Genomic DNA, 22,005 nt, shown 5'->3' with positions numbered 1-22,005 from the left:
AGCTTTCTCTTTGAATACCATCGATGAGACTATGAGAGAAGACAAGGGCATTTTTAGAACAAAAAACATATCACCATTAAAATAATATTATAAAATCAAATGGGAGTGTGTTTTACAATTTGGGGAGTGCAAATTTCACTCCCCTAACAAAAATTGACTAAAAAAATAAAAGGTAAAAATAATATTTTTATTCAAATTAGTTAAAATGTCAGATAAATGATAAATTAGTCTTTTTACCTTTATTTTATGCATCACGTGCGTCACACACTCACACGTGATAAAGTTAACAGCTCCATAACGGAAAATAGATAGAGGTACGACATTCGGGCTCATCAATGATTTTTTTAATTCAGATATTATAGTAAAAATCACCTAAGTGTTCAGACACTGTTAATAAAAAAAAAACTCAAATATAAAATTACTAGGGGAAGCACGTGGATGGCAATGTAACAAGAGGTGAGACTAGCAAACCCTCAAGTATACGAATGTTCATTATATGGGAGATACCAACAAAAGGATCCAATGCAACTCGGTATTGTTCTGTATCGAAAAGTTTTCAATTTCTGTATCGAAATTTTCCGAAAGACACCCAGAAGTTCAATTCGTAGCTCCTAACTCGGTCAGTTCCACCAACCCCGAATTACACCGGGTTCCACCAAGACCGCCACCCACTACCGTCGGTGGTTTGCCTGATACCAAGTAAGCTATGAAAACTCAGAGCTGCTGTCTGGACATATATATATATATATATATATATATATAGATCTGTGTGTACGTTATACTTGATCAGATATTAAAATAGAAATTCTAAAGAATTATATCCCATACTTTCACAGGTTTGACTTCAAGATTCTTCCTAATTTCATAGATTCACAAACTTGTGGTTACTGTTGCAAGGCCAGGAATCAGGAATGGCGTTGGATGTTGCTGAATTCCTGTGGAACAAGTTCTTGAAGTCTCTAGCAGAGATGGAGTCTGAATTAGCAGGTACTATTACCATCCCTTTCTTCGACTCGATAAAAGATCTCATGAAGTGCTTCAACGAAATCAAAGGTGTTATGAATGAGATAGATATCATGCCGGAACCATATACCTACTCTAAAACTATTGATGTGCTCTACAAGCTCAACGATGCATTGGCGGAGTGCCGAGTGTTCACACTTGAGTGCAAGGAACTTAATAAGAATGTGTTAAGCTTCTATGTTCCAAGAATTAGATTTGTTGGAAGGATGAAGAGTAAGGTGAATGATATAAAAGGGGAGCTTCGGATGTTGGCGGATCCGGAAATGGGGGCTCCGCAAGAAGAAATTGGCAATCCTCCGGAGAAAACCGAACCTAAAGTTTTGCCAAAATTTTTTGGATTTGATAATGAAGCCAAGGGGATTGAGAAACTGCTGGTTGGGGGTGCTAGTTCTAGCAGTACAAGATTTACGGCAATTGGGGTAGTGGGAATTGCTGGTGCGGGTAAGACAACCCTGGTGCAGCAAGTTTTGGAGAGAGGGGGAGTGAAGGAGATGTTTAGTACTATACTTTGGTTGCCCTTTTATGGTATAAGGGAAGGAGAACAGCAATTCAGTAAGCTCGGCTTTGAGACATGTATCCTTGACAAGGGGGGCAAATCCCCTGATGAGAAGATTGTTGGCCTGGGGAAGCTCTTGGAAAGGCTGAAGCAACTGTTATCGGGTAAAAGGTATTTGATTGTGTTGGATGATGTGTGTCATCAGCACATTAACATTATGGAACGCTTAGTCAGTGGGTTGCCTAAAGAAAGTGGCGGCGCTGTCATTGTCACTAGCAGATTGAAGGAAGTGGCTCAAAAGAATATTGGAGAACAACAATACCTGATTCCTGTTGAGGCACAGGAAGATATTTGCTCGAAAATAATTGAGGAGACTATACAGAGTGATGAGGGATTGCCAATGACTAAGAAGGAAATGAAGGATCAATGCCATGGTCTACCGTTGGTTGCAGAAACACTAGCACATTTTATTCCTCAAATGGTATAGGGGTTAGTATTAATTTTACATGCTACTTAAACTTTACCTGCTGAGTGCTTACCTTGGCACCCTAGTCTATATATCCTGATCTCTTCTCAAATTGCTTCAATAATATATATAACTTTGAGTTAAATTTGTGATGCATACTCAAAAACATTTTGTTTGTCTTCCTAGTTCAGCATACCCTCTGTGAAACTCTTGAGTTCTTTGTCTTACTGCCACTCCCTACGAAACCTTTGAAATGCTCAATAATGTACCTACCAAATTTATACCCCATGCTGAAAGTAGCTAGTTGGTATATGTTTCAAGTTCTCTAAATGAAGTCATTATGCCGATTCCTATTAGTTATCTTGCATCCCGTTAAAAGAGATGATTGAGTAGTAAACTGTGTAAACCATATATGTTCTGATGGTTAACATATCTATTCAAAGTTTGGGTTCACCAAATACGCTCATCTCCATGGTTGAAGTTTTGTACAAGTAACAGAATAATACCCATTTGAAGTTAGTAATAGAATTCCAAAGGCGTTCCGCGGCAAGAAGGGAGCTGATGACCAAGGCCAATATCCTCGAGCTCCATGACAATATCCTCGGCAAGTAGGCCTGGGCTTTTTGACCCGAGAGACCAGCCCGAACCGGATCAAACTATCGGTACGATCCAAACCAAACCGATACTTCACATATTCAGCTCGGTCTCGATTTTTATTTTTATTTTTAAATCGGTTAAACTGACTTGGACTGATATCGATCTCATGTATACGCTTCAATCATTTATTGTTTGTGTGCAAATCTATACAATTAGTATAGACTTGACTACAGTCAATCCTATCTCACTCAAAAATAACCATAAATCAAACTTCATTTCTCTCAGCTCTCCTCGATCTATCTAGTTCTTCTCTCAGTTTCTCTTATTAGTTCTTCCCCAAAATTGAAACCCTAATCCCTACTTGACTTGATCAAATTAGCACCCAATCTTTCACGCAATGGTACCTTCACATTGCTCATATTCTTATATATCCATCTCTGCTTCTCATCTCAATCAACTCAATTTCCATTTCAACTTCAATTCGAAAATCCTAATTCCCAATCTCTGCTTTTCTCATGGATTCGTCGTGCCTACAACATCAAAACAAAATCTATCTCCATCTCCATCTACCATAACTTCCACACAACCACAGAGACCGGTCAAAGATTTGAAGGGCAAAAGGAAGAGAGGGTTGAAAAGAAGACTACTTCATCAACATCATTAAGGGAACCATCATGGGAATGGGAGCACTATGAAAAGATCGACAAGTCAATCTTTGATACTGTGAATGGAAAAAAGGTCCTAGTTGGGAGTCAAAACGCGCACAATGTAAGTACTGCCTCAAAGACATTGCTTGCGATTCATATGACAATGGTACTAAAAGCCGTAAGAGACATATAGAAATAATTTTCATTATGTACCCTGGTAAAATTGACTTATAAGAGAATCAACAAGTGTTCAGTAGTGATGGGAACCTTGAAGAACCTTCTCTAGTGATGAAAGGCATGGACCCAAGCCCTTGAGGTCACATCGAGAATGAGGGGTTTAAGAGATTTTGTATAGTAGCCTTTCCTAGGTTTATTCTCCCATCTAGAAGAGTGGTTTTGAAATCGTTTTTGAGGATGTATGAGGAATAAAAGGAAAAACTCAGGCTAGCCACTGTTGTTGTTCCACAACCGATACGTGACATTGGTTCAAAACATCAATTATATGCTATTAACCGCACAAAATTGATGGTGGCTGGAAAATACATAAAAGAATTCAAAACTTTTTGTGTAATTCTTAATCATCAGGAAAATTTTTAAAATATGCTTGCTTGATTGATCTATAGTAAGAGTCCTGACTATATCTTTTGATAATGCATCAGTATACAATGTGTCTGTTCATTACATTACATTAGGAAGAAGATGATTAATTGGGAAAAATCACCTGTTTTAGGAAGCAAGTTTCTTCACCTGAGGTGTTTAGCTCACATCCTTCACTTGATAATTAGATTCATGTTAAAAATGACGGAGAAATCAATAGCTTCGATTAGAAATGTAGTGCGTTAACAAATTCAAAGCAACAGTTTCCTTCCAGGAAAAAACTTTTAACAAATTCAAAGCATTGGACTATCTAGATACATTATACTAGCAAACTTTCTTGAGAGATTCTTAGGTAGAGTACACGTGCCACGTGACGGTACATCCAGCCGATCAGTGTCTATGCAGTAGGATGTTTTGATTATTTCATTTTAGTTAAACATGGGTAATTTTGGAATAAAATTAAAACACCGAGGTATTCAATCAAAAAAAAAAATATTAAAACAGAGAAACATGATTAGTTGGGCATACCAGCCACATGGCACGTCTGCCCTACCTAAGAATTTCTCAACTTTCTTATGGCATGAAATGAGAACTCGGAAATCAAATCAATCATTTGATTCATATCTGTGACAGAGAGCCTGAGTTCTTAATTGGAATCCAATTAATGATCATAATTTTACACCTGTGCATTTAAAGCTTGAAAATGGTAATTAATACATCATATAGGAACTTTGAAATGACAAATGTGAAAGACAATGCTGGAAAGTCTGAAGAAGTGCACTTTTCTAATTGGCAATGACAGCATTTTCAAGTAACAATTCCAAGTCTTTCAGTCTGCAAGTATTGTATGAACCATATGTTAGTATCTCAAACTTAACAAAATGAAAGTATATACACGAGAGAAGAAAATAAATTCCAGTACCTTATGTTACTCAAGTCAGGATATATTGCTATTGCATCTTTAAAATCCTAGAGCAAATAAAAAAAAATAGTTTAGTCATCTCAATATGCAGTTATCTGGCCGTCATTTGCTAGCTACTTCAGATCATCTAATCCTTAAAATAAGAGTAAGAGGCCACCTGGTCAGCTGTAGAAGATGTATAGCTAATCACACATGACATCCCAGCTTTTGTTGCTGCCTACACAACAAATTTTAATTTCCATCAGAATTGAACCACGTCTAGTGAATTAGAGTTCATAGGCAATAACAGAACTTACTTATGGTGAAAACTTCAACTGGTAAATTGTCTCAATTATTTGAATCAGTAAGCTCATTCTACTATTTAGTTGAGCCAAGTACAAGTTCATTTATGAAGTATTTTTCCATGTTCTCCAAGGATTTGTTAGAATGTAAAATCCTACATTGAGAATTCAAGGGTCTTGCACAGAAATATATAATATCTCCACAAGTTACCAATCGGCTCGGACCAATTTATTTAAGTTTCAACTTGCAATTAAAATACAATGCTTATGAATACTAGGCAACTGATTACTATGATAAAACAATATGTACCTGTAGCCCAATAACACTGTCCTCTACAACCAAACAATCTCTTACTGAGATACCGAGTCTCTGTGAGGCATAAGAAGTTAGTGTTTTGATATTTAGAAATGCGCAGTGAAGGTAGAAGATGTGGATATTCACATTCGCAAATGTCAAATTAGGATGTAGATTGTTACCTTGGCAGCTGTAAGATAAATGGAAGGGTCAGGCTTTTTTTCCTTCACATCATCACCTGCATAGAAAACAACAGAAATTATTGAAGTTAAATATCCGACTCTCTTAAAATACCAGTTCATTTAAATCAGCTCAACCAGGAAGCCTTAATATTACTGAAACAAAAAAGGTTCCTGAACAGTGTTAGTGTTACCTTCCATTAACCCTAGCAGCTAAACTAATCCATAAACAGAATGGTATTTGATTTAGGCTTCTAGGAAAGAATGCAGCAAATTATGATATAATGGAGCTGGAATATCAATCATGCGTAATTGACGTGATCCTAAACATATGAGATCGTATGCTGATAAGTGGAGTAATAAGTCACAACATGTGTCTCACACAAGGTTTTAACTTTTAACCAATAAGTTATAAAAGATATCACATTTTGAAAGTAGTGAACATACCAGCAAGAAAGCAATCAAGACCTTGAAACCGCTCCTAAAATAAGGAAGGTACAATGAATGGATAAACACTTTGTAGAAACAAAGAGGTAGATACTACTTCGAACATTAAAAAAAATGTTGGAGAAAAGGCTTACATTTCCTATGAGGCTTTCAAGACATAATATAACTGAACTCTTAGTAGCTGCAGAGCAAACAGCGAGCTTTTTCCCCTACAACAATGAGTGAGACACAATCATTCTCTCAGGAATTAAAGAGGCCCTTCCATAGTCTTATGTGACAGAACAGATACTCAAAATGGTGGGAGAGAAAGCAAACTATGCCAAGAAGAGAACAAAGTATGCTAAGAACAGAGCAAATATAAAGAAAACAATTCATAACTGTTAAAGTGAGTAAAGACCAAATTGCAGATCAAAAAATCATATAAATTAAGTGGATTTTAAAGTACCGGCAGTGACAAGAAAATTGCAATTTCAATGGTAAATGTTATCTTACAGCGGCCTTGGCCTCATCCATTAATCTCAAAACTCCTGGTCTTGGTTCCACCTGTTACCAAATAACAATAACAATAATCAGAGCTATTTATCAATTTCAACACAACCAATAACAAAGCGAGAAGCAAATGAAAATGCAGAAGTGTCTCCTTACAGTTCCGGACTTGATAATTTCTTTGTACCTCTCAGTTTTCCAATCCTACAAGACCATACCAGGATCAACATACTAGATAGAAAGTTCACAACTTTCATACTCTTATCTATCCCCAAAATTAAAACTAAACAGAAACTAAACTGATTAAAGAACAATGATATACTTTTCCATTTTTCCAGAATCAAACTAGAACCTGAAGAGTGTCGATGATCTTGGCTCGGCCCTCATCGTCTTCTGGAGGCTTCTCGAAAATGGTGGACGACGGCCACCCGTTCTCCTTAAAGTACCTTAACAATTCAAAACACCCCAATTTACCAAAACAGAAAATATCAATTTTTTTTTCAATTTCTCAACAAAAAAGAAACAAAAATTGTAGAGGGAAATATAGGGAAAGGGACCATCGCATTTTGGGCTTGCCGCCGCCGATTTGGTTCTGGAGCTGGTCGTAGAACTCGGGGTCCCAATTGAGGGTCTGAGAGGAGCAGCGGACGTTGAAGTGAGCGAAGGCGTCGTTGTAAGCTTGGCGGTGCAAGTGCTCCGACTCGAGGATGACGCCGTCGCAGTCGAAAATCAAGGCTTGGAGAGAGGCAGAGGAAGAAGCTGAGACTGAGAGTGAAAGAGGTCGTCGTGTGGGGGTGGAGAGGTTTCTGGGGCTTCGGAAGTGAAGGCGGGTGGTGTGGGAGAGTAGAAAAGAGGAGGAGGGGGAAGAGAGAGCCATGGTGAACGCCATGGCTGGGTTGGGTTGGGTTCTTGTGGATTTGGGCGGTTGTCGCAATTTTGAGCGGGTGAACCTCGATGACCGTTATGGACCCTCCAAAATTAGTTTTCCACTTTTCCTTTTTCTCATTAAAAGAATATACTTTTTTCTTTTGACAAAACATTAAATTTCTTTTTAAAAACCGAGAAAGAAAAATCTGCTGAAATTTTCGTCACCTCCAACAAAATTAATAATATAACCATTATAAATCACACATAGTTTAGGCTTTTCGGCTTTAAGAGGGAAAAAAATGAGTAGATGAGTACGTCCAAACAACATTTACAAACTATAAAGACAAACCATAATACGATGTCATGTGTATAACTGTTTACTCCCAAGACTTATGCATCGTGCTTTGCAACTCAACTCGTTTCCATGGTCGTCGTCATCCTCAACGGATCGACCCTAAGTCGTGATCAGACCCACCTAGTACCTTTATCAACTTCTAAAACCAGCTAAGGACTGATAGATTTGGTTCGTCCATTTATCAAATCAATGAACGAACTAAATCTGTCAGACTTAAACATTTCATGTTCATATATGATAAATCACGATTATGAATATTTTAACAATTAGCAATTTGAAAGAAAATTTTCATAAGTGATCTAGTAATGCAAACACCTAACTATTGATTTGTCATAATGTAATCGAATAGTGAGTCTCACAACCATTGATTAGGAAGTCCTTATTTTAATGAATCTCATTATAAGCTCTCCTTTTTTTTTTCTTTTTTTTCTTTTTTTGCTAAAAATACTTAACTAATAGAAAATATTTTGGGGCACGCGCTCCACGCACTAACCCTAACCTAAACTTGTCGCTGTTTCTGTCTACTCTCGTCCGGCTGCCCCGCAGCGTTGTCGCAGGCCGATGGCCACGCCAGCGTGCTGCCGGACGGGATGTTGTGTAGGTGATTGAGGATTGGGCCTGGGAGGGTTATCTTTACAATGGTTTCAGTCGTTGGCAGTGGCTGCACAGGAGTCGGGTGAAGAGCATAAGGTGATAGTTGGTCGTGTGGCTGGGTACAATCGATCTGATCTCCAGGTCTGGGTCTCGATCCGCCCTGATCTTGTCCCAAATGGAGTGAAGATGGGTTGTGGCTGGGTTTTGAATCACATAGCAGAAGGAGGCGTGATAGTGCTCTCGAGATTGGGGGTTGTGGTGGTGGCAGTTACAATCTGCAGGAGGTCTGTCGGTGGCGAATCTTCGACGGCTGGCGGGGTCCGAAAGCGGCGGCATAACGGGCATGGTTGTGTGACGTTGGTGGTTATAGCCTCCTTGTGCTAGAGCAGCCTTGGGCTGGACTCACTGTTTTGGGCCCTTCTGGCCTTGGTCCAATTGTGGGCCTACTTTTGGTCTGGTCGTACTTGGGCCTGGGGCTTTACCCTAGGTCCATTAGGGTTTATTAAATTCTTTAATGCTGTTTTTTTTTTATGTTATTTAGTATGTTTGCGCTTTTTGCGAGCAATAAGTCTCTACAATAGTTGTGTAGGGCTAAGTGCATGTGTGTTCACTCAAAGTGTCTTGTCTGCTCTAGGTAGGCGGCGAGTTCGTTACTTCGTCAAATGGTCGCTACCGCCTAATGGTATGGTGAAATTAAGTGTTGTCAAATCTATCCTCCAGCCGCATCATAGTAGGAAAGCTGAGATTATGGTAATTATGCTACGTTGTAATCAGGTTACATATCGAGTTATCATTTCATTATGTCACCGCTATGTCAAAGCAAATGGAGTAGCCAATAGAGCACTTTGTTAGTTGGTGCTTGTTAGAATACATGTCGTTTGTAGAGAATCCTGATATTATTTCGAAAAATACTCTAGATGCTTATTGTAATCAGGGGTTTAGAATCAATGTTCCCCTCTTGTATTCGACAGTTTCATTAATCAAGAATTGAGGGCAGCCGTACCAGCCCTTTATTCATTATAAGCTCTCCTAACTTGGTTATATTTTTAGAAAACCCCTTTTTTTTTTCTTTTTTTTTTGATAAAGTTGAAAAACCATATTTAACTATTTAACAATAACAACAGGCCCCTTTTTAGCTTGATTTCTTCCCTTTTCAATTAACTTTTTGTTCTTTATCTTTAACTCTTGTCTAGTTGTTTCGGTCTTCATGTCTAGCTCTCGTTTTTTCTCCCAGAAAACTCTAAGGCCTCGTTTGGTTTGCGGAAAGTAAGCATCAGGAAAGGAAAGTTGTTCATTTCCTGTGTTTGGGATGCAAAAGGAAAGGAAATACTTTCCTGAAGCAAAGGAAAATAGGGGGGAAAATGGTTCCTTCCATACTCCAAAGGAATCACTTTCCCCCCTTCTTTCCTTGCATTTATTACTCACAACATATTATTTTATTCCATTAATTACATACTTTTTAACAACTTTCCGGATAACTTTCCTTACATTACCAAACATCGGAATGGAAAGTTATTCGGAAAGTTCATTTCCCTTCCCATGGAAAAGACAAAGGAACTACTTTCCTTTCCGCGAACCAAACGAGGCCTAACGGCTCCATCTCTTCTTGAGGTCGACCATCATGGAGGTAGCACCTATAGCTGCTCTTGCTTGGGTGGATGGTCTACTCATCCACCCGTAGCATTCTTTTTTTGGGCTATTTCTTTGGTGGCTACCTTAGGATGCAGTTGGTTCTTCCTAGTTCCTCTACCATGGTCTCGCACCTTTGGGTGGCTACCGGCCTACGGCTCTCAAGCTGGTAGAGGGGAATGTCATACACTGAGAGTTATTTCTTTCGTTGAGGGGACTATGTCGATGATCCGTCAATTGGCTTCTCCAAGGGGTGTGCCAGTGATTGATCTTGGTTCTACAAGTCGTGGGTCTGTTGCGGTTGGTGTTGGAGGGAGGTTGTGCCGAGATGTTGTTGACAGCAGCAACAAGTTTTGGGTTTGATGGCTGCAGTGAGACTACTACTCCAGTTGTCCACGATCCACATTTTGAGAAGAAAGTGGCTCTGTCCTATTGGTTGTTGAATCTACGTTTGCACCACAGCGGTATTAGTGTTGCAGGTGTTGTTGATGGCCGTGATAAGTCGGCTGCATGTGGTGTTGACGGCAGCTCTTGGCTTGATGATGGGCTAAGGTTTCTTCCTCCTTGCCTATTGGTTATGGGCTCAGATCTGCAACTTTACTATTGGGCTTCTTTTTTTTATTTTTTTATTTGGGCTACGAAGCCTGTAGGCATTCTTGGGGATACCCCCTCTGTGTAGGGTGGTACTTCGGGAACATGAATAAATTAGAATTAATTTTTAGTTGTTTCGGTGCCCTCCCTAATAGTGTCAAGTTACTTGACAAACCCCTTCGTTTCTCTCTTCCAAATCTAAAGTGGTACTGCATGGCCCACTTTATGAGGTGTTCCTAACCTTCAGAGGTGGGTGGCCCAACTAGGGTCCACCCAAGAGAGTTGCTTCCACTTATAGTTCTGGATCTTTGTGTGGACCTACTAGTTATGATTTTGGTTTTCCACATAGATTTAAGGGAAAATCCGAGGTGAGTTCTATAACTACTGCTTACTTTGAACCTATTCTAATGGTGATGTTATGTTAGATTACTTTGGTGTTTCTTAGATGTGTCTCATTCTTGTTAGTGAGCCATTATGTAACGTTATGTACCTTTACTCTCTAATGGATTGACACCCAATTTCCTTCAAAAACTCGTCTAGTTTATTTTTAATCCTTGTTCCATCCTTAGTAGTACAATATTTTGCGCACTCTCTAGGAGGACGTCTTATACTTTTGGCGACATGTGATAAGCACATCATAGTCTTTATTATCTAGAAAAGGCTAAAATGGTACACGGGCAAGAGAATTACTGAATTTGTTTTTCTGGCTGATGAGGTTAGGCATGAATCTTGTTCATCACTAATTAACAGAAGTAAATCAGGCCAGAAAGAGAAATTTCTCGCACCAAGCATTGGATGCTGTATTTTGGGTCCTACGTAGGTCGATCCTACGGTCAATAATTTTCTTGGCATTGCTCCAATTTTCTTCCCCTTGTGGGATTGTTTGTACCCTTCTGGATCAGTTTGTCCAATTTTAATGGAAATTCCACTTTAATTAAAAAAATATATAAAAAAAATAAAAACTTCAGACATGACGTGACTTGGACACGCCATGCTTTCATTGCTTAGTAGTGACATATTTTCTAGCTAGGCAGGGAGCAAACAAACCACATGGTTGTCTGGCAATCTGGCATTAAGAAAATCTCTGCTTATCTGGGTACGGAGATATGCCGGTGTATTAGGTTTACTGTTGTTACTTGAAACGAAGATTAATTAAATTTCAACTGAATTCTGAGGCCTTTTCTGGTCAGATTTGAAAGCGATTGTTACAGTACTCAAACGATATGACCAGAAAGCCTCAATGGCAGAGAGTGATGTATCATATCATTTCATGTATGGGCATGCTGGACCATTGAAGGAAGGAAGGAAGGGACAAACTCAATTATAAACAAATTTCAGAATCTGGTTTCACCCCAAAAAAAAAAAAAAAAATCTCCGGGTATCAAATTCATATGCTCCCTTAAGTAAAGAACATACTTTTCTTCTTCTAATTCTAAGCAGAAGAAATTGTAAAACAAAATCTGAATAAAAATTGACAGTGAAAGAGAAAACTTATTTGTGACTTAAATAGAGGGACGGGCGGTGGGTTTTCGGGTGTAGTGGTCCCTTCCTCTTTACGGAGATGGTAAGCGCGCGCTCTGCGCAAAGACCGCTAACGAGGTGCTAATATCGCCTAAAAAAAAAAGCAGAGAAACACTGGCAACAAACTTCAAACTTCGCCACTCATGCTAGTGATTAGTTATTTATCCCACACTAGTCGTACGATACAAAAAGTGAAGATATATCAAATTAAGCAACAAGAACTAAGTTTTTTTTTTTTTTTTCATTTTTTTTTTATAAGAAGAAACAAGAACAAAGTTGGAAACATCAGAATCTCAGAAAGTTTCACAATTTTATTATGTACAATACTGTATAATATGCCTAAAAGTGTACATATAATGGTGACAGGACCAAGATCCCCTGTTTCTAAATAATCCCATGGACCCCCTTAAACAAATTACAATATAATGAACAGCTAAAGAAGTAGTAAAGAACAGCTAATTAATTAACTAACTAATTAATATATGGTTTACATAAATCAAATTAAACCCATATCTCCATCTTGAGGATGAAAATTTTCACTTAGGGATTGAAGAAGTGGTCACCACAGTGGCATTTCCAACCTAGTGGCTTGTAATTGGAGTACCTGTTATCCAGATGAGACGGGTCAAAGAGCATCATGGGCTTAGCGGGTCGGGTCTTTCCCACGGGTCGGACCCGGCCGCGGCTGGGCATGGTGGGGACTTGGACCGCCATGCAAGGGTGGCACTGGTTGCACTTGTTGTGGCAGCTCGGTGGTGTTGAGCCCAATCTGGCTTTCTCAGCAAACAATAGTCCCTGAAAATATATAACAAAACAGAACCAGAATGACTTCAGCACACACATGGGTGTAGAAAGTAATTAAATTGAAGGCTTTAAGTTGTTATTACATACCCGAAGAGAAGTAAAACAAGAGGCTGGAGAGAGAACAAGAAGAAGAAGAAGAAGAACAATAATGGCTCTGGTTGCGGTGAAAAACCGAAGATATATTGAAGAATTCATGGGGATGGTGAAAAAAGAATTCACTGATGAGAAATGCATTTATATCATCATGTTACCATGAAGTCATGGCCCCTAAAAATGAACCAGAAGGGATGAGGAGAAGAAATTAAAATAGTTTTTAAGACCCACTTGCCAGTTTTCTTCTGAAACTTGCTATACAAGAAGGAAGTAAAACACAGAGAGATGGAGCTTTGGTTTTGAATTTGTGCTGGCTTTTGGCTAAAGAGAAGGAACAAGAGAGTGGTGAGTGAACTGTGCTCGGTTATGGGAGCTCTGAGTCTCTGACCACATATACAATGAGAGAGAGAGAGAGAGAGAGAGAGAGAGAGAGAGAACGAGATCAGAACGGCGCAGAAGAGTGAAAGGGACAATACGAAAAAGGACACTAATTGGGGGAATTGGAGGACCCCTTCAGTCAGGACTCGTAGTAGTACTGTCTCTGCTCTAAGCTAGGTGGATAGCTAGTGAGCAGTAATTTATACTGTGGGTAAAAAATGAGGCAGTAGTAGAAGAGAGTAATTGCATTTGGAAATTAATGAGTCTGGGTCAGCTCAGTGTGTTCAGATGATCAGGGTTTGACTGGTGTTGCATTAAAGCTCGAGTCTTTGGGAATTGGGACTTGAGGTATAAGAGAAGCTTTGAATTTTCTCCATGATAGTGTTCATTTTTTGATAAAATCATACACCGTATGACATATCATTTCTTATCATCATAAGATTTACTTTTGTTAGTCGATTCACTAGTTATAAATGTTTTCGTGAATTCGTGATGACTCTGTAAGGATAGACTCTTAAGCATCGAACCAGAGATGAACAACTTCACCGCATATTCAAATTAATCTAAACACGGCACATTCCTTTACGTTAGTAAAACATATAATTGGTAATCATCGAAAAAAAAACATATAATTGGTATACAGTTCTCGCTATCCTCGCCGGAACGGTGACTTACTAGAGTTGGCTTCCAGCTCCCTCTTTTAGGTCGACATGACGATTTACTACTAGAAGATTATATGCATCTTCACATGCCTATACATAAGTCGGTGTATCTTTCCTAACAATGAATCTCCCCATTGTACCAAGGTGCAGAGGCTGAGAGGCGGACGCAATATCAGACGAGTGGGGCTATGGCCCCCCATGCAATTTTTGTTTTTATCACTTTGGGTTTCCTATTTTTTTCAATTTCGCCCCCGTAACTTCATACGTATTTTTTTCTATTTAAGGGTTAATGCTTATACACCCCAGATTCCTGAGAATACTTCTCATACACCCCAGTGTCTTATTTTTCTTCCTCTTTACACAACGTTTTCTCCTTTTCATTCCTACCAACCCATCTTATCAAAATCCATACCAGTAGTACCCTTTCTGTAAGGTGTCTCTGTCAGTTTGTAATATCTGTTTTCTTTACTTAAAATCGTTTTATTGAAACGTGGTGGGCCCATAAAAATTATATTTGTTTAAATATATACAGATGTTGCAATCATCCTCTATTTCAAAGGTAAACAGTGCACTTTACTATTCAGAATTTCGATCGTTGACAGACTTGAGTTAAATGCTATCTGCAAAAATACTAGCAAAGAACTATATAAGGAGAGAGAGAAATTGAGAAAACTAAAAGAATATAGAGAAAGTCTTAGTAGAGAAACTCCCAACTACTGATATTATCTATAGACTTCAAACCAGAATTTATAAATTAGAAGAAGATATTGATAATCTTTTATATATTCTGGGAGAGGAACAAAAACCTCTTGATTATTTGAGCATTGGTTAGATCCGCAAATCACTGGTATCAGAGCTTGTAAAATAGCTCAGCAGGGGAATCCCCAATGGGGACAATGTCTGATTTAATAATAGAGAGACTGAATTCTCTATTAAAATCTTCTGATGAAAAATATCAGATCCTGCAGAAAGAAATATCTAGATATCAAGAACATCTAGAAAAAATTCCTGTTATAATCCACCAATTAGAAAAATTGGAAAACAAACTGGATTATATCAAAGATCTTCCAAAAACGGAAGAAGAAAAGCTAACGAGTGTTAGTAGAAAAATCAATGAACAGCAAAAAACGCTGGATTCTATGAAAAATATACTGAAGGACAAGAAAGTGCCTACAGTAAAACCAAAGAAGGCTAATGGATTCAAACCATTAGAAAGACCAGAAAAGAATCCTGTTCCAAACATGATTTTTCTGAATCCCTCAACTAGTTCTACTAGTATTCGGTATGAAAAGCCGACAGAAACTCGAGATGTAAGCATGTTAAGCATCTTCGGAAAAAAGAAAGGAGTACAACTCCTAAATGCTGAAGAATTTGAATACAATGAAATCGAGCATGAGGTAAAAAATGTCTCAATTCCAAAGCTAGATTTCAAACAAATCTACAGAAAGGGTTCCTTTGACCTGATGGATAGCCATCATTTCAAAGTACTGGAATTTACAACTCCCTCCACAACAGGAGAAACAGATCTACTGATGATCACTCCAGCTGAAGTCGCCAGAGCCAGATCAAAAAATTATCAATTTATGCATATTGGAGCAGTCCAAGTAGGCATAAAGCTTCTAGCTCGTGAAGGCATAAACTGTTCAGTTCTATGTGTCTTACAAGACAATAGACTAACAGATTTTCAAGCTAGTCTGTTGGGAACACTTGAAGCATCTTTGTGCAACCAGGTGGCATATTTCAACTGCTTCCCCAACTTCTCAACCAGCTTGAAAGATGCAGCCCACTGTCTCCGACTGAGAGTCAAGACAGATGACATATCAATGAAAAGTGATATGCAAGAATTGGCAATAGTATACAGAATATACTACAAACTGATGAGTACTACAGTAGAACCAAAGACAAGGATTTCAAACATCCCTGGTCTTACTACTGGATTCCTCACCAGTCAGAAGAACCATTCACAACAGATCCACAAAGTTACTTGGAATGAAGTAACTTTTCCCATTGAATGGAAATTATCTGGTCCGAAGCTACCAGCAGAAAGTGCAAAAGCCAAAATTTATGAAAGTAGAAAGACTGGAGAAATCAGTCTAAATTTTGAAAATCACAGAAAAAGTGATGTTTGTCCTGAAAATATCAGGATAAACAAAAATCTTCTCAGAAGAAGTTACAGCACTAGAGAGGCTAGTGTTAGTGGCACAAAGAACTCTGAAGAACCTTCAGAGTCCATCACTGAAGAAGAATTAGAGGCTGATCTAAACAGACCAGTCAATATGCTTAGAGCACAAAAGCTCTATGATCTCTATGAAGAAGCAGAATTTTGCGAAAATCCTGAAAGATTAGAAAAACTAATCGAAGAAATGAAAACCTTCAATCCAGGAAAGGAAAGAAAACTCCTTCCCTACCAAGATGTTGAAATGGAAGACGGAGATAGCTCCAAAACTTTCATCACTAGAGAAAAGGGAAAAGTGAAACTCCCTATACAGAAGGCCCCTACGGGCAGAAATGGAGAAAGAAATTCTCAAAGATTTGTCCCAGAGGACAAGATACCCAGAGTACCAATTTCCAACTATGGTATCTGGCTAGATTTGGATAAAGCTCTAGACAAGAGAAAAACTCTTGACCAATGGGTAGACAGCCTGATGATGGCCTCTGCTCTTACCCTTGGAAAATTTGAAGCTCCTGATCTTCAGATGTACTTTGAAACTACTCTCACTGGAGTAGCCAAAAAGTATTACTATTCCTTCAAAGAAACAGCCAGAGGAAAAGAATGGCTGGAAGAAATCAAAACTTCAAAATCTCCTTATGATTTTGCAGCACCACTGTATGATCAGTTCTGTGGAGATCTTGCAAATATGAGTGAAAAGGCTAGAGAATTGGCCAAATCAAATATCTATGCTCTCAAATTTTGTGACATGAGATATTTTGAAGAATACTTGAATGAGTTTCAAGAATATTACTGTACAATTGGTGAACTAGAAAATACTGATCTAGTCAACCTGTTGCACAGGAAACTCCCTGAACCATGGAGAACAGCTATGCGAGAAAGCATAGCAGAAAAACGAATTGAAAGATTTTCAGTTGGAGGAATTGCCGACAGAATCCGGCAACTATTGAAGGAACAATGCAAAGCCAATCTTAGAGCTAAGATGGCCAAGAAACAACTCAAAGGAGTTGAAAATTTCTGTTACGGAATACTGGATATGCCAACCAACTGGGGATGTCATGAATCCAAGTTCTACAGAAAAAAGAAAGAAAAATATTACTCTAAAAAATTCAAAAAGAGTAAGCAAAGAAAGAATTGGAAATTCAAGAAAAGTTCCAATTACAAGAAACAGCAGGATGAAAATCTAAAAAAGAAATTCTTCAAGAAAAAGAAGAATACTCATCAACATAAACAACCAAGCAAGAAAGCTTGCAGATGTTGGTTATGTAAAGCTGAAGGGCACTATGCCAACGAATGCCCGGAAAAGGGTAAAAGATCTTCTACTAAGGCTCTCTTTGAAGAATATGAGCATATAGTAGAATCAGCAAATATGAAAGGCTACGAAATAGCTTATTCTGATGATGAAGAAGACGACAGGTCAGTTTACTCTGCCTGGTCCGAAGAAGAAGATTCATCTGAGTCTGAGACAGATTCTGAAGTAGAGTACTTCGAATCCAGACAAATGAATGTTTTGAAAATCATAAACTGGGAAGAAAGCAGGACAAAATCCTTAATGTCTTCTTATCAGGTGAACCCTGGTACGTTCATTTGTGACTACTGCTTATGTCACGAAAAGAATGGTCTCCCTATGTTTTGTGAAGAGTCAAAAAAGACTTATCACAAAGAATGCTTCATAGCTGAAGCAAGAAGAAAAACCAAGAATGGACTTGTCAGCCAGCTGGTTAAACAAGAATATGAAGAATATTTCTCTGAGAAAAAAGAGAAAGAAGTAGAAACTTTGTTCCGGGAAACCATGGAACCATCTTCCTCAAAAAAGGAAGACATCATCGAAGAAAAAATCGATGACAACTTTGAACTGGTTGAAATACAAGAAAATGTAGAGCTGGTGAAACCACCAGAAACTGTTCATCTCTTAGAAAAGCAAGAAGCAGCTATAACAGTTACTGAAACATGGGATCTACTTGGCCAACCTTCTGGCAAGTTTGATTATAAAGTCTGATATGACCCTCCGTCATGGTTCAGTAATCTAGATAGCAAAGAGATAATTCCTACAAACTGGGATGATACAAAACCTTCTAGTTTTGATAAATCTCCCACTCAGAAAAATGTTCCAGTAGAATGTAAACCATTCATTCCAAAGGAACAAGCTCAAGAAAATGAGCTTCAGCAATCGAAAGTCGTCTCTACGAGTAGATACAGCAACTACATAGAGATTGGACTAAAATTCCCTGATCACAAAAAATATCATCTACATGCCTTTGTAGATAATGGATCAGGATTTACAGTTGCAAAGAGATTTGCAATTCCAGAAAAACTCTGGAAAGAAGAAAAGAAAACAGCTACTGGTGTTACTTTTGATGGAAGCCATCTCACCATGAATAAAGTAGCAAAAAATGTTCATATCACTATTGGTGGAGGAACATTTACCATCCATAACGTCTGGCAATCTGAAGGCCAAGGCGCAGATTTCTTGTTGGGTAATGATTTCATTCTCCAACAGAGATTTATTCAGGATGAAGAAGCAATAGGCTTCAGAAAAGGAGAACGGGTGTTCTGGGCTGATAGGCTTATTCAGGCTAAAAGTATTGTAGGTCCAAACTTTACTATCCAATACCAGAGATCGCAACAGAATAGTGGTGATCTTACCCCCTACAAACCCAAATTTGAACCCATACTCCAAATCAAACAACAAGAAGAATTGCTTGTTGAAGAATCTTCTGACGAAGAAGAAGAAGAAACTAGTGAAGAAGAAGAAGCTAGTTTCATCCATGAGCATAATCTCAAGCACTTTCAGAATAAGCTTGAGTCTCAGAAAATTCCCACTCTTGAAAAAATCAAGAAACTCCTTGAAGAGAATATCGACACTGATCCTCAGAAGTTTTGGGAAAAAGACCCAGTGGTCTGTGAATTGAGATTACATGACATGAATGCTATCTGTCATGTCAAAGCCATTCCTCAGTACAAAGAGGAAGACCAAAAAGAATTCAGAAAAGATATTGAAGATCTCCTGAACAAGAGATTAATTCAACATTCCACTAGCCCTCATCATGCTCCAGCATTCTACGTAAGAAACCATGCAGAAACGCTAAGAGGAAAAGCTAGAATGGTGATTGACTACAGAGATGTCAACAAGAAGACTGTCAAAGACGGTTATCAAATTGCTCAAGTAAGAGTATTGATCAACCAGCTCAGAGGAGCCAAAGTCTTTTCAAAATTCGATGCAAAGTCGGGGTTTTGGCAGGTCAAGATGCATCCTGAGAGTGTACCTCTCACTGCATTTGGAACACCACAAGGACATTACGAATGGTTAGTAATGCCTTTTGGTCTAAAGCAAGCTCCCTCAATCTTCCAGAGAAAGATGGACAATATTTTCAAGCATGTAGCGGAGTTCTGCGTCGTCTACATAGATGACATTCTGGTCTTCTCCAAAAATAGAGAAGAACACATGAAACACCTCCATGAGGTAGTAAAGCTGATAGTTCAGCATGGAATTATCCTAGGTGAAAAGAAAATCTTCTTTATCCTTGATGAAGTTGATTTCCTAGGAATAAATATCAAAAATGGAGTGATAAAACTTCAACCTCATATCCTTGAGAAGATCTGGAAATTCCCAGATAGAATTCCTGATGCTAAGAGTCTAGAGAGATTCCTTGGTGTCATAAATTATGGGAGAGATTTCATCCCTAAAATCTCAGGGTTAACAGCAATGTTATCTCCTAAGACGAGTTCCAAAAGAAAATGGAACTTCACTGAAGATGATGAAAAAACAGTGAAGCAGATAAAAAATCTCAGCAAAAACCTCCCTCCTCTTCAACAACCAGAAGAGAATGATGAAATTATCCTCCAAACAGATGCGAGTGATAATTACTGGTCCGGTGTGGTTCTGGCGAAAGCGCCTGGAACTAACATTGAAAAGATCTGTAAATTTTGTAGCGGCAAGTTCAGCCCTGCAGAACTGAATTATCCCACAGGGGAAAAAGAAATTTTGGCTGTTAAGAAAACTATTTTAAATTCTCCAGCTTTTCTTGGAAAACCCTTTACTGTTCGCACCGATTGTGCCAGAGTAAAGAATTTCAAAAATTTCAAACTTGATAAAGCTGCTGATAGAGGAAGATTAGCCAACTGGCAATTATTTCTTAACCAATACGATTATGTTGTTGAATTAATTGCAGGAAACAAGAACTATCTTCCAGACGCCTTAACAAGAGAATTAGCCATGTTCAACAGAAGAAATGACGACGACGAAGGTCGCAATCCCAGAAGCAGAAGAGCTGGGAAAGAACATGAAGATACTGAGGATCCCAAAGAAAAAATCCTCAAAAGATTCTTGCTAAGTCCAAAAGGACTAGCCACAACTGATCAATCCCAGGGTAAATGATTGGCTAGCCCGTCTCAAACGGCAGACGGTAAAGGCTCATCAAGACCGTTGACGGCTGTTGCTTTGCCAAAAAGCAAACCTACTCCAATTGGAGTAATAAATGTTTTCGATTATGAACTTCGAACTTTCGATACTCCTGTGTTCAGAACTGGCAGGAGACTTGCTTACCACCAGAAGGCAATTCTGGATAACCTTTTATTTGCCTTTCAAGAAAGAAGCAGTGGTCTAATGTTTCCAGCTCTCTTTGCCTTAGCTGAGGAACTCTATGAAAACGGCAGGCCACAGTTCGAAGAAATACAGCAGAGTGCTGTCAAGAAAGAAAAAATTAACTTCCTTGAAAATCCAGAAAGTGCTAGGGTCCCTATCATGGCACTCAATGAATCAGATTGGCATGAATTCCACAATCTGATAGGAAGGCACAATTCAGAAGACCTAGTTCCTCCAACCCTCTTCATTGTCTCAGGATCATATGTTGGAAGATACTTGGTTAATGTTCAGAGTGAACATCCCCAAGAACACAAGCTTTGGCTTGTTGAAAATGGTTTTGTCCATAACCTATGGAGCAAAACAAATGATGATCTGAAAGGCTTGCCGCCCATCATTGTCAACACAGTCAAAAATATCAGAAAAAATGACTGTACACTTCGACTGAAGTTCAGATCCACTCCTCCAGAATGGATCCAGAAGGCAAGCGGTGAGGTTGAATATATTCCCCCATATCATTATGTGAGAATTATTCAAAGAAAATATCTTCAACCAGCCTGTGTAGCATACAATGGCCAACCAAACTCAAGCATCCCGTGGATGAAGGCCATGGCCTTAGACTACATCAAGAAGATCATCTCTGAAGATGTCAACAATACCTTCCTGACAGCAGGAGAAAAGACAATCATCACTGCTTACGATCATCCTGACGTAGTCAGCAGTGACCTATTCCTATCTCTCACCAGAAAAGAGATAGACTCGACAATGGCATGCATGCAATGGGTGGAAAGACTTGAAAATGACAACCACTACAAGATGTATGTTGATACAGACGTCGAGGACAATGCGACAACCATTCGTATGGCCCAGGCAGATAACAACTCCTTTGTCTTTGGCCACCACTCTGAAACAGATGAGAACATGTGAAGCAGCAGGTGAAGAGTCAGCACCAAAATAGCAACTGTAGACCTTTAGACTTTTCTAAAAGCTACTTTTGCTTTTTCCTTTTCAAAAAGGACAAGGATAAGTAAAAAACACTTCACTTCTCACCTAACAAGCTTTTGCTTTTCCCGTACGACCTCCACCAGCAGGAGCACTCAGAAAAGCAGAAGGTCACGGAGTTGTCCTGTACATTATTAAGTTTTGAATTCCAGTTTGAGTTCCGCTCTCTATATAAAGAGCTTTAGTATCATTTGTAAGGCATTCGAAAACGGAAAACATCAGTCCAATATTCGAAATAGCCATCAGTTCTAGATTCAAACACCTTGAGTAGAAGAGTCTTCTCTCAAATAGTTTAGCAGTGTGCTTCCATTCCTGTATAAG

The 22,005-nt window shown here is 38.7% G+C and overlaps 2 protein-coding genes across 2 annotated transcripts; one reads left to right on the top strand and one right to left on the bottom strand.

Moving 5' to 3' along the window:
• The first annotated feature begins 521 nt into the window (after window positions 1-521).
• On the top strand, window positions 522-2,332 carry LOC133746293 (putative disease resistance protein RGA3). Its single transcript, XM_062131918.1, has 2 exons — window positions 522-699; window positions 837-2,332. Exon 2 carries the CDS (start codon window positions 912-914, stop codon window positions 2,004-2,006), a length of 1,095 nt encoding a protein of 364 aa, XP_061987902.1. The 5' UTR covers window positions 522-699; window positions 837-911; the 3' UTR covers window positions 2,007-2,332.
• Window positions 2,333-4,422: 2,090 nt separating this feature from the next.
• On the bottom strand, window positions 4,423-7,421 carry LOC133745449 (haloacid dehalogenase-like hydrolase domain-containing protein At4g39970). The gene is made up of 11 exons (XM_062173856.1): window positions 6,994-7,421; window positions 6,789-6,882; window positions 6,596-6,640; window positions 6,443-6,493; window positions 6,085-6,159; window positions 5,951-5,984; window positions 5,507-5,562; window positions 5,340-5,399; window positions 4,906-4,965; window positions 4,749-4,795; window positions 4,423-4,660 (listed from the first exon to the last, which is right to left on the bottom strand). The coding sequence occupies exons 1-11, from the start codon at window positions 7,323-7,325 to the stop codon at window positions 4,612-4,614; spliced, it is 903 nt and encodes a 300-aa protein (XP_062029840.1). The 5' UTR covers window positions 7,326-7,421; the 3' UTR covers window positions 4,423-4,611.
• Between the last annotated feature and the right edge of the window lie 14,584 nt (window positions 7,422-22,005).

The sequence above is a fragment of the Rosa rugosa genome, chromosome 1, assembly GCF_958449725.1.
Source record: "Rosa rugosa chromosome 1, drRosRugo1.1, whole genome shotgun sequence".
In the NCBI taxonomy this organism is placed as follows: domain Eukaryota; kingdom Viridiplantae; phylum Streptophyta; class Magnoliopsida; order Rosales; family Rosaceae; genus Rosa; species Rosa rugosa.
Note: the sequence above shows the minus strand (reverse complement) of the source record. Positions and strands in the feature narration are given on the sequence as shown.